This window comes from Balaenoptera borealis (assembly GCF_965194805.1).
Source record: "Balaenoptera borealis genome assembly, chromosome: 1".
NCBI lineage: Eukaryota > Metazoa > Chordata > Mammalia > Artiodactyla > Balaenopteridae > Balaenoptera > Balaenoptera borealis.
The window spans coordinates 42476871-42489298 of NC_138860.1; the positions used below are offsets into that span (position 1 = coordinate 42476871).

General features: G+C 41.4%; 1 protein-coding gene across 3 annotated transcripts in view; it reads right to left on the bottom strand.

The window, feature by feature from the left end:
- Positions 1 to 8390: 8390 nt before the first annotated feature.
- LOC309632885 (uncharacterized protein) overlaps positions 8391 to 12428 on the bottom strand; it is a 197649-nt gene continuing 193611 nt past the window's right edge. The window contains exons 6-7 of one of the 3 annotated variants that reach the window (XR_014247113.1): positions 10692 to 10786; positions 8391 to 10211 (exon numbers count right to left, since the gene is read on the bottom strand). Coding sequence is in view for 1 of the 3 variants with exons in the window: in XM_082400875.1 (XP_082257001.1) it covers positions 10757 to 10786 (30 nt within the window). In the remaining 2 variants the exon portion in view is untranslated. Of the gene's footprint in view, positions 10787 to 12428 lie in introns of all 3 variants that reach the window. The other 2 variants (XR_014247114.1, XM_082400875.1) reach the window with 2 other exon arrangements.

Below are 12428 nucleotides of genomic sequence, written 5' to 3' on the forward strand. Positions count from 1 at the left end.
GAAGAGTTGGCTTCTGACTTTGAAGGATGGGCAAGGCCTTGATAGGCAGACATGGGGCATCATGAGGAATCTGAGAGATGGGAAAGTTTCCTGTCGTCTAGTTTTATCTGTCAAATGGTGTGTATAAGAGATGGTAGTAGCAGATAACACCAGAAAGGAAAGTGCGGTTGAATTATTAATCGCCTTAAAGTTTTAGCCTTAGATTTTAGATTGTTCTGTAGGAAATTAGGAGCCAGTGAAGGTTTTTAAATAAAAAAGTGGCATCAGTGGTTACGTCATATTTATAATCCAATCAACATTTGAACATTGTATGGGGACTTTCACATTTTTTTTTAAATCGTTTTAAAATTTTAATTTAATTTAATTTTTTTAACATCTTTATTGGAGTAAAATTGCTTTACAGCAGTGTGTTAGTTTCTGCTTTATAACAAAGTGAATCAGCTATACATATACATATATCCCCATATCCCTTCCCTCTTGCGTCTCCCTCCCACCCTCCTTATCCCACACCTCTAGGTGGTCACAAAGCACCGAGCTGATCTCCTTGTGCCATGGGGCTGCTTCCCACTAGCTATCTATTTTACATTTGGTAGTGTATATATGTCCATGCCACTCTCTCACTTCATCCCAGCTTACCCTTTCCCCTCCCCGAGTCCTCAAGTCCATTCTCTACGTCTGTGTCTTTATTCCGGTCCTGTCTCTAGGTTCTTCAGAACCATTTTTTTTCTTTTGTTTTAGATTCCATGTAAATGTGTTAGCATATGGTATTTGTTTTTCTCTTTCTGACTTACTTCACTCTGTATGACAGTCCCTAGGTCCATCCACCTCACTACAAATAACTCAATTTCGTTTCTTTTTATGGCTGAGTAATATTCCATTGTATATATGTGCCAAATCTTCTTTATGCATTCATCTGTCAACAGATATTTAGGTTGCACTCAAGTCCTGGCTATTGTAAATAGGCCTGCAACGAACATTGTTGTACATGACTCTTTTTGAATTATGGTGTTTTCAGGGTATATGCCCAGTAGTGGGATTGCTGGGTTGTATGGTAGTTCTATTTTTAGTTTTTTTTTTATTATTTATTTATTTATTTATTTATGGCTGTGTTGGGTCTTCGTTTCTGTGCGAGGGCTTTCTCTAGTTGCGGCAAGTGGGGGCCACACTTCATCATGGTACGCGGGCCTCTCATTATTGCAGCCTCTCCTGTTGCGGAGCACAGGCTGCAGATGCGCAGGCTCAGTAATTGTGACTCACAGGCCTAGTTGCTCCACGGCATGTGGGATCTTCCCAGACCAGGGCTCGAACCCGCGTCCCCTGCATTGGCAGGCAGATTCTCAACCACTGTGCCACCAGAGAAGCCCCTATTTTTAGTTTCTTAAGGAACCTCCATACTGTTCTCCATAGTGGCTGTATCAATTTACATTCCCACCAACAGTGCAAGAGGGTTCCCTTTTCTCCACACCCTCTCCAGCATTTCTTGTTTGTAGATTTTTGGATGATGGCCATTCTTTCTGGTGTGAGGTGATACCTCATTGTAGTTTTGATTTGCATTTCTCTAATGATTAGTGATGTTGAGCATCCTTTCTTGTGTTTGTTGGCAATCTGTATATCTTCATTAGAGAAATGTTTATTTAGGATTTCTATCCATTATTGGATTGGGTTGTTTGGTTTTTGATATTGAGCTGCATGAGCTGCTTGTAAATTTTGGAGATTAATCCTTTGTCAGTTGCTTTGTTTGCAAATATTTTCTCCCATTCTGAGGGTTGTCTTTGCGTCTTGGTTATGGTTTCCTTTGATGTGCAAAAGCTTTTAAGTTTCATTAGGTCTCATTTATTTATTTTTGTTTTTATTTCCATTTCTCTAGGAGGTGGGTCAAAAGGATCTTGCTGTGATTTATGTCATAGAGTGCTCTGCCTATGTTTTCCTCTAGGAGTTTGATAGTGTCTGGCCTTACATTTAGGTCTTTAATCCATTTTGAGTTTATTTTTGTGTATGGTGTTAGGGAGTGTTCTAATTTCATTCTTTTACATGTAGCTGTCCAGTTTTCCCAGCACCACTTATTGAAGAGGCTGTCTTTTCTCCATTGTATATTTTTGCCTCCTTTATCAAAAATAAGGTGACCATATGTGCATGGGTTTATCTCTGGGATTTCTATCCTGTTCCATTGATTTATATTTCTGTTTTTGTGCCAGTACCATACTGTCTTGATTACTGTAGCTTTGTAATAGAGTCTGAAGTCAGGGAGCCTGAGTCCTCCAGCTCCGTTTTTCTTTCTCAAGATTGCTTTGGCTATTCGGGGTCTTTTGTGTTTCCATACATATGGTGAAATTTTTTGTTCTAGTCCTGTGAAAAATAATATTGGTAGTTTGATAGGGATTGCATTGAATCTGTAGATTGCTTTGGGCAGTATAGTCATTTTCACAACGTTGATTCTTCCAATCCAAGAATATGGTATATCTCTCCATCTGTTTGTATCATCTTTAATTTCTTTCATCAGTGTCTTATAGCTTTCTGCATACAAGTGTTTTGGTTCCTTAGGTAGGTTTATTCCTAAGCATTTTATTCTTTTTGTTGCAATGTTAAGTGAGAGTGTTTCCTTAATTTCTCTTTCAGATTTTTCATCATTAGTGTATAGGAATGCAAGAGATTTCTGTGCATTAATTTTTTTTTTAATTTATTTATTTATTTATTTATTTTTGGCTGTGTTGGGTCTTCGTTTCCGTGAGGGCTTTCTCTAGTTGCGGCAAGTGGGGGCCACTCTTCATCGCAGTGCGCAGGCCTCTCACTATCGTGGCCTCTCTTGTCGCGGAGCACAGGCTCCAGACACGCAGGCTCAGTAGTTGTGGCTCACGGGCCCAGTTGCTCCGCGGCATGTGGGATCTTCCCAGACCAGGGCTCGAACCTGTGTCCCGTGCTTTAGCAGGCAGATTCTCAACCACTGCGCCACCAGGGAAGCCCTGTGCATTAATTTTGTATCCTGCTACTCTACCAAATTCATTGATTAGCTCTAGTAGTTTTCTGGTAGCATCTTTAGGATTTTCTATGTATAGTGTCATGTAATCTGCAAACAGTGACAGTTATACTTCTTCTTTTCCATTTTGATTCCTTTTATTTCTTTTTCCTCTCTGATTGCTGTGGCTAAAACTTCCAAAACTATGTTGAATAATAGTGGTGAGAGTGGGCAACCTTGTCTTGTTCCTGATCTTAGTGGAAATGGTTTCAGTTTTTCACCATTGAGAAAGATGTTGGCTGTGGGTTTGTCATATATGGCCTTTATTATGTTGAGGCAAGTTCCCTCTATGCCTACTTTCTGGAGGGTTTTTATCATAAATGGGTTCTGAATTTTGTCAAAAGATTTTTCTGTGTCTATTGAGATGATCATATGGGTTTTCTCCTTCAATTTGTTAATATGGTGTATTACATTGATTGATTTGCATATATTGAAGAATCCTTGATTCCTAGGATAAACCCCACTTTATCATGGTGTATGATCCTTTTAATGTGGTGTTGGATTCTGTTTGCTAGTACTTTATTGAGCATTTTTGCATCCATATTCCTCAGTGATTCCTCAGCCTGTAGTTTTCTTTCTCTGTGACATCTTTGTCTGGTTTTGGTATCAGGGTGATGGTGGCCTCGTAGAAGGAGTATGGGAGTGTTCCTCCCTCTGTTATATTTTGGAAGAGTTTGGGAATGATAGGTATTAGCTCTTCTGTAAATGTTTGACAGAATTCGCCTGTGAAGCCATCTGGTCCTGGGCTTTTGTTTGTTGGAAGATTTTTAATTACAATATCAATTTCAGTGTTTTGATTGGTCTGTTTATATTTTGTATTCCTTCCTGGTTCACTCTTGGAAGGTTGTGCTTTTCTAAGAGTTTGTCCATTTATTCCAGGTTGTCCATTTTACTGGCATAGAGTTGCTTGTAATAGTCTCTTAGGATGCTTTGTATTTCTGTGGTGTCTGCTGTAACTTCTCCTTTTTCATTTCTAATTTTATTGATTTGAGTCCTCTCCCTCTTTTTCTTGATGAGTCTGGCTAATGGTTTATCAATTTTGTTTATCTTCTCAAAGAACCAGCTTTTAGTTTTATTGATCTTTGTTATTGTTTTCTTTGTTTCTATTTCATTTATTTCTGCTGTGATCTTTGTGATTTCTTTCCTTCTACTGACTTTGGGTTTTCTTTGTTCTTCTATCTCTAGCTTCTTTAGGTGTAAGGTTAGATTGTTTATTTGAGATTTTTCTTGTTTCTTGAGGTGAGATTGAATTGCTATAAAATTCCCTCTTAGAACTGCTTTTGCTGCATTCTATAGATTTTGGGTTGTTGTGTTTTATTTGTCATTTGTTTCTATGTATCTTGTTATTTCTTCTTGGATTTCTTTATGATATCTTGATTATTTAGTAGTACACTGTTTAGCCTCCATGTATTTGTGTTTTTTACAGCTTTTTTCCTGTAATTGATATCTAGTCTCATAGCACTGTGGTGGGAAAAGATACTTGATGTGATTTCAATTTTCTTAAATTTACCAAGGCTTGATTTGTGACCTAATATATGATATATCCTGAAGAATGTTCCATGAGCAATTGAGAAGTGTATTTTGTTGTTTTTGGATGTAATATCTTGTTTCAGGTGTCATTTAAAGCTTGTGTTTCCTTATTTATTTTCTTTTTGGATGATCTGTCCATTGGTGAAAGTGGGGTGTTAAATTCCCCTACTATGATTGTGTTACTGTCGATTTCCCCTTTTATGGCTGTTAGCATTTGCCTTATGTATTGAGGTGCTCCTATGTTGGATGCATAAGTATTTACAATTGTTATATCTTCTTCTTGGATTGATCCCTTGATCATTATGTAGTGTCTTTCTTTGTCTTTTGTAATAGTCTTATTTTAAAGTTTAATTTGTCTGACATGAGAATTGCTACTCCAGCTTTCTTTTGATTTCCGTTTGCATGGCATATCTTTTTCCATCCCCTCACTTTTGGTCTGTATGTGTCCCTAGGTCTGAAGTGGGTCTCTTGTAGACAGCATATATACGGGTTTTGTTTTTGTATTCATTCAGCCAGTCTGTGTCTTTTGGTTGGATCATTTAATCCATTTACACTTAATGTAATTATTGATACGTATGTTCCTATTACCATTTTCTTAATTGTTTTGGGTTTGTTTTTGTAGGTCTTTTCCTTGTCTTGTTTTTCCCACCTAGAGAATTTCCTTCAGCATTGTTGTAGTGTTGGTTTCGTGGTGCTGAATTCTCTTAACTTTTGTTTGTCTGTAAATTTTTGTTTGTTTGTCTGTAAATTTTTCTGTCAAATCTGAATGAGATGTTTGCTGGGTAAAGTAATCTTGGCTGTAGGTTTTTCCCCTTCATCACTTTAAATATGTCCTGCCACTCCCTTCTGGCTTGCAGAGTTTCTGCTGAAAGATCAGCTGTTAACCTTATGGGAATTCCCTTGTGTGTTATTTGTTGTTTTTCCCTTGATGCTTTTAATATTCTTTCTTTGTATTTAATTTTTGATAGTTTGATTAATATGTGTCTTGGTGTGTTTCTCCTTGGATTTATCCTGTGTGGGACTCTCTGTGCTTCTTGGACTTGATTATTTCCTCTCCCATATTAGGGAAGTTTTCAACTCTAATCTCTTCAAATCTTTTCTCCATCCCTTTCTTTTTCTCTTCTTCTCCTGGGACCCGTATAATTCGAATGTTTGTGTGTTTAATGTTGTCCCAGAGGTCTCTGAGTCTGTCCTCAATTCTTTTCATTCTTTTTTCTTTATTCTGCTCTGTGGTAGTTATTTCCACTGTTTTATCTTCCAGGTCACTTATCCATTCTTCTGCCTCAGTTATTCTGCTATTGATTCCTTCTAGAGAATTTTAAATTTCATTTATAGTGTTGTTCATCATTGTTTGTTAGCTCTTTAGTTCTTCTAGGTCCTTGTGAAACGTTTCTTGTATTTTCTCCATTCTATTTCCAAGATTTTGGATCATCTTTACTATCATTACTCTGAATTCTTTTTCAGGTAGACTGCCTATTTCCTCTTCATTTGTTTGGTCTGGTAGGTTTTTACCTTGCTCCTTCATCTGCTGTGTATTTCTCTGTCTTCTCATTTTGCTTAACTTACTGTGTTTGGGGTCTTCTTTTTGAAGGCTGCAGGTTCGTAGTTCCCGTTATTTTTGGTGTCTTCTCCCAGTGGGTAAGCTTGGTTCAGTGGGTTGTGTAATCTTCCTGATGGAGGGGACCAGTGCCTGTGTTCTGGTGGATGAGGCTCGATCTTGTCTTTCTGGTGGGCAGGACTGCATCCGATGGTGTGTTTTGGGATGTCTGTGAACTTATTATGATTTTAGGCAGCCTCTCTGCTAGTGGGTGGAGTTGTGATCCTGTCTTGCTAGTTGTTTGGCATAGGGTGTCCAGCTCTGTAGCTTGCTGGTTATTGAGTGGAGCTGGGTCTTAGCGTTGAGATGGAGATCTCTGGGAGAACTTTCACCAGTTGATATTATGTGGAGCTGGGAGGTCTCTGGTGGACCAATGTCCTGAACTCGGCTCTCCCACCTCAGAGGCTCAGGCCTGACACGAGGCCAGAGCACTAAGACCCTGTCAGCGACATGGCTCAGAAGAAAAGGGAGAAAAAAAGAGAAAGAAAGAAAGAAAGGACAAATAAAATAAAATAAAGCTATTAAAAATATTATTAAATACAAAAAAAAATAGTAATTAAAAAAAAAAAGAAAGAAAGAAGAGAGCAACCAAACCAAAACAAACAAACAAACAAATCCACCAGGGATAAAAAGTGCTAAAAACTATACTAAAAAAAAAAAGACAGACAGAACCCTAGGACAAATGACAAAAACAAAGCTATACAGACAAAATCACACAAAGAAGAATACACATACACACTGACAGAAAGAGAAAAAGGAAAGAAATATATATATGAAGAAAAAAAAAGGAAGAGAGCAACCAAATCAATAAACAAATCTACCAATGATAATAAGCTCTAAATACTAAACTAAGATAAACATAAAACCAGAAATAAATTAGATGCAGAAAGCAAACCCCAAGTCTACATTTGCTCCCATAGTCCATTGCCTCAATTTTGGGATGATTCATTGTCTATTCAGGTATTCCACAGATTCAGGGTACATCAAGTTGATTGTGGAGATTTAATCTGCTGCTCCTGAGGCTGCTGGGAAAATTTTCCCTTTCTCTTCTTTGTTCACGCAGCTCCTGCGGTTCAGCTTTGGATATGGCCCCGCTTCTGTGTGTAGGTCACCTGAGGGCATCTGTTCCCTGCACAGACAGGATGGGGTTAAAGTAGCAGCTGATTAGGGGGCTCTGGCTCACTGAGGCCAGGGATTGGGAGGGGTACAGCATGTGGGGAGAGCCTGTGGTGGCAGAGGCTGGTGTGACATTGCAACAGCCTGAGGTGCACCATGTGTTCTCCCTGGGAAGTTGTCCCTGGATCACGGGGCACTGGCAGTGGTGGGCTGCACAGGCTCCTGGGAGGGGAGGTGTGGATAGTGAGCTGTGCTTGCACACAGGCTTCTTGGTGGCTGCAGCAGCAGACTTAGGGTTTCATGCCCATCTCTGGTGTCTGCGCTGATAGCTGCAGCTTGCGTCTGTCTCTGGAGCTCATTTAGGCGATGCTTTGAATCACCTCTCCTCGTGCACCCCAAAACAATGGTCTCCTGCCTCTTAGGCAGTTCCAGACTTTTTCCCAGACTCCCTCCCGGCTAGCTGTGGCGCACTAGCCCTCTTCAGGCTATGTGCACACAGCCAACCCCAGTCCTCTCCCTGGGATCTGACCTCCAAAGCCCGAGCCTCAGCTCCCAGCCCCGGCCCGCCCCGGCGGGTGAGCAGACAAGCCTCTCAGGCTGGTGAGTGCTGGTCGGCAATGATCCTCTGTGCAGGAATCTCTCCGCTTTGTCCTCTGTATCCCGTTGCTGTGCTCTCGTTCGTGGCTCCAAAGCTTCCCCCCACCCCCGCCACCCCTGTCTCCTCCAGTGAAGGGGCTTCCTAGTGTGTGGAAACTTTTCCTCCTTCACAGCTCCCTCCCAGAGGTGCAGGTCCCATCCCTATTCTTTTGTCTCTGTTTTTTCTTTTTTCTTTTGCCTTACCCAGGTACGTGGGGAGTTTCTTGTCTTTTGGGAGGTCTGACGTCTTCTGCCAGCGTTCAGTAGGTGTTCTGTAGGAGTTGTTCCACATATAGATGTATTCCTGATGTATTTGTGGGGAGGAAGGTGATCTCCACATCTTACTCCTCTGCCATCTTGAAGGTCCCCCTCGCATGCTTTTTTTGATTTAATCTTATTTAACTTATGACTTGAAACAACTTTGTAAATTAGATAGCTTTATTGTATGTATGAAGGAAGGAAGGAAGGAAGGAAGGAAGGAAGGAAGGAAGGAAGGAAGGAAGGAAGGGCAAACAGAGGGAGGGAGGGAGGGAGAGAAGAAAATCTCAAGATTGCAGCCCCAGTTTTCTGGCTGGATGGGAAGAAATTGTGGTGGACAATAAACCCAACCTGTCCAGATTAGCTCAGGTCAAATGAACCGTTACTGAGCTTCAGGCTTGTATAAGAAATCTATTTCTTCCACTGCCAACTCCATAACCAGATATACAAAGATTTTTTTTTAAGCATCTGAATTCAATTTGGCAGTTTTTAAACTCTGCATATTCTATGTCTCCAAGCAGTCTATCCCTGATATATATATATATATATATATATATATATATATATATATATACATTTTTTTTTTCCCCTGAAGGTAAAATTTCCAGGACTGACAACGTTGCTGCTAAAACGTTTCTTGAGACAGTTCCTTTAAGAAGATTGTTTCCCGTGGGACACACCTCTTGGAGTTAGTTGAGTGTGTTAAAGAGATTTATTTCTAGACAAATTGGCTTATAAATATGAACCAGTCTGTGAGAGGGAGTCCATAGGGCAAGTCTTGAGGGAACTATTCTTTCTACTTTAGGGACTGGTTTTATGAAAGACCTAATAGGTAGCTCCTTTTCCTACTACCAGCCTTGTGTATTTTAGCTCACACAGAATATAACCATTCCTCTCAATGTACTTAAGACAGCCGTCCCCAAAGGCCTGTAAACTCGTAATTGGACAGTTGAGATTAGGAGGTTAAGAAAACTGACACAGAGAGAAGGCTTATACGTCTGTAAGCAACTTTTTATTGGCTGAGGATTTCTTAAAACACTATTTTAATTGTCTCTTGAGAGAAGCTTCCCTTGTCCCATCATCCACCAAGAGAAAACTGACAAGATGGAGGTGGCAAGCCTGTCCCACGTTCAGAAAGCGTCGGCTTCAGCCTTCAACTCTTCATTATAGAAGGACTTCTTGGAAGTGAATGGAGAAGATAAAGTTGTACTCAGGTTAACATTTAAGAAAAAATACAAAAAGCCACTGAAGGACTTTAATTTAGATCCTAATGCAAGCCTCTTGTTTCAAGTGCCTCATTTAAAGTGTCCTCGAACATTGCAAGTTTCTCTTTATTTCTGGAAATTTTACTTACTGTTAGCTTCTGACTGCTGTTTATACAAAAAACCCTTAGAAAATCCCCAAAGGCTATGTCCTTCTGGGGGAGGCAGGCAGGGAATTTGTTCTGTGGTGTTAATGGGAGACAGAACCGTAGATGGTTCTGGAAGCAGGGAAGCAGGATGCCAGTGTCTAGGGCTGAGGCTGAGTTGGCTCACGACCAACAAGTTTGCTTCTAGGAGTCTATAGCGAAGAATGCTCCAGCCCACCACTGTTTCCTACTCTCCCCACCTCGAAGCTTTGGATCTGAAACTCTTTACAGATGGGATGAACCTCAGACTCACCCAGCAGCTGCTGTCAGGGCAAAGGCTGGGGTTAGAGCAACCTGAGATGCCTATTAAGTTGATAGAACCATCCAAAAGGGTTCAAGGTCTCTAGAGCAGTGATACATTGTTCCTGGATTTTGTACAGAATTTGAACACGTGGGTGTCATTCTCAAGGGCTGTCAGGAACCCCAGAGGGAAGAGGCACGGCTGTGAGGTCCAGCCCAGGTCCATCTTTCCCAGTGTGCCCAGTGGAAGCGCACCCTTTGCTGCTGGAGTCCTTTGCAGCATCTTCCTTTCTGCAACACTCCTGCTTGTCTGATTTGCATTCCAGAAGGCTCTAGAATCCATCCTTGGAGCAAAGACACCATGAGGAATTTGGGGGAGTTCTGGAGAGCCATAGAGAGATGGAGTAGCACACCTGTAGGGGTTGATGGCAGTGAGGCCCAACTTGTGGGGCTACTTCCAACTAGAAGGAAATGCACTGTTGTCCTTCCTCTGTGCTGGCTGGGGACATGGCAAGGGCAGGTGCAGAGAGGAGGATGAGAATCACAGAATCTTAGAAGCAGAAGCAGATATATCTTCTCATCTATTTGTTGGTAAGGACTTAGAATATTTTCCATTTTGGGTCCCAATACAAGTGCTTTGGAATCCGCCAGGCCTGAGCTGGAATGCCAGCTCCTCCACTCACCTCCATGAATCCCCATTTCCTTCTCTTTCCTTATCCCACCTTGCTGACTTAACATTTATGAATAGCTATTCAAGGTCAAGCACTGTTAGAAGCTCTTTACATGCATTAACTCATCTAATCTTTATAGCTACCCTATGATGTAGACTAGAGTCTGTGAGCTCCCATCCAACAGATAAAGACCTTGAGGCACAGAAAGGCTGAGTAACTTACCCTAAGTCACACAGCCAACAGACAATTGAGCAGGGATTTGAATCCAAGTAGTCCAGCTCCAGCGTTCATGCTCTGGACACCACTTTACCTTGCTTCTGCAGGGTTAAATGAGAGAGCAAAGCCATAGATATTCCATGAGTAATAATTATTACCACTCCCAGTCATCAGCAAAGTAAATGAGCCATTACCCCTTGAGCATTGTTTTTTTAAAGCTAGAAATCCAAGTAAGCACGTTAGCATCTAGCCCAGTAGACTTTAAACTTTTTGATCATACACCCCAAGTTGTAAAATATTATTGAACATGGGAGCATGCATCCCGTAAATATACATATACTTATTTGTGTATAAATTAGATAAATGTCATATTATACATATGTCCATTATAAAACACATGGAAATCAGAAATTAAAAAGAAGAATTGGTAAATAGAAGTTTGAATAATTATCCATGTTCATCAGGAGATTATCTTGCTCACTCTACTTTGAAGACCACTGAGAAGCTCACATTTTCCATGTGGCCCACAAAGACTGAAGAGGGAGCCCAGACCATCAGAATACCCTACCTCACCACACTGGCTCACTCCTGATCCTTTCACTTCGGGTTCTAAACCCAATTGTCTCCTTGTGGGGCACCAGGGCCAGTCATGGGCAAATCTGTGAGCTCAGCAAAGTAGTGTCTTCAGCCTCTCTTGTTTCTGTGTCCTCTTCCCCTCATCAGCACCCTGCTCCTGGGCCCTCTCAGTACCTGGTGGTGACTCACTCCTCCTACTTGAACAAAAATATCTAATTTCCATCAACCTACCTGAACTTGTCTCACAAAGGGTTATTTGCATTTCAAGCCTTATCTCTGATTAAATTCAAAAGCTCATTTTCCTCAACAGCCAAATGGGGATGTTAATTCCTCATGTATACAGTGCTGTGAAGTTTAAATGAAGAATCACTGATGACCATGCCAGCACAGAACCTAGAGAGAGCTGGGCACTCCATAGGGCCCCATGCATGGCCATGGAGTCTGAATCTAGAAGGGAAGACTCTTTTCTTCCTTACAGGGAAGTAAATGAAAAGAGATATTACCCTAAAATGACACTATATCCTGCTAAACCCTATCCAAGCCAAATGGCACTAGGCTGGCTGCTAACTTCTGGGGCCTTCTACCCACCAAGAGACTCTGGGTGAGTGGTACCAAGATGGGATGCTGCCTTTGGCTTCCTCACTTGGGGATGGGGTCGTGACAGTGACTCCCTGTAGCTTAGTCTCCCCAACCCCACAGCATACGCAGACCTTAGTTCCCTCCTCCCCAAAGCCCCTTTCTGCTCCTAGACCTCCCTGACCACTCATGAGAGAGGCACTGGGCTGAGGCCAGAGAAGGAAGGGGGTGGTGAAGCTTGCCCCACAGGGCTGAAGGGCAGCTGTTTATATTATAATTAAGGTTTTACAGCATAAGCTGAAATGTAGCTTGACTATTCCAACAAGGCCCTGGAAGTAATTACCACTGCTAGAGGTGTTCTCCACTGCCAATTATTTCCCTCCTTAATTGAATAACTCAGGCCACGTTGTAGAGGGACGGAAAGGCAGAGGTTGCTTCCAAATATGGCTGTTCCTTCAGAGGCCTCAGAACAGCTCAAAGCTTAACACACGTTTCTCCTAACATCCTTTCCTGGGAGTGTGGTATACAACATGGGTCCTGGAGTTCTACTACTTGCTGGCTTGGACAGATTACTTAAACTCCCTAAGTCTG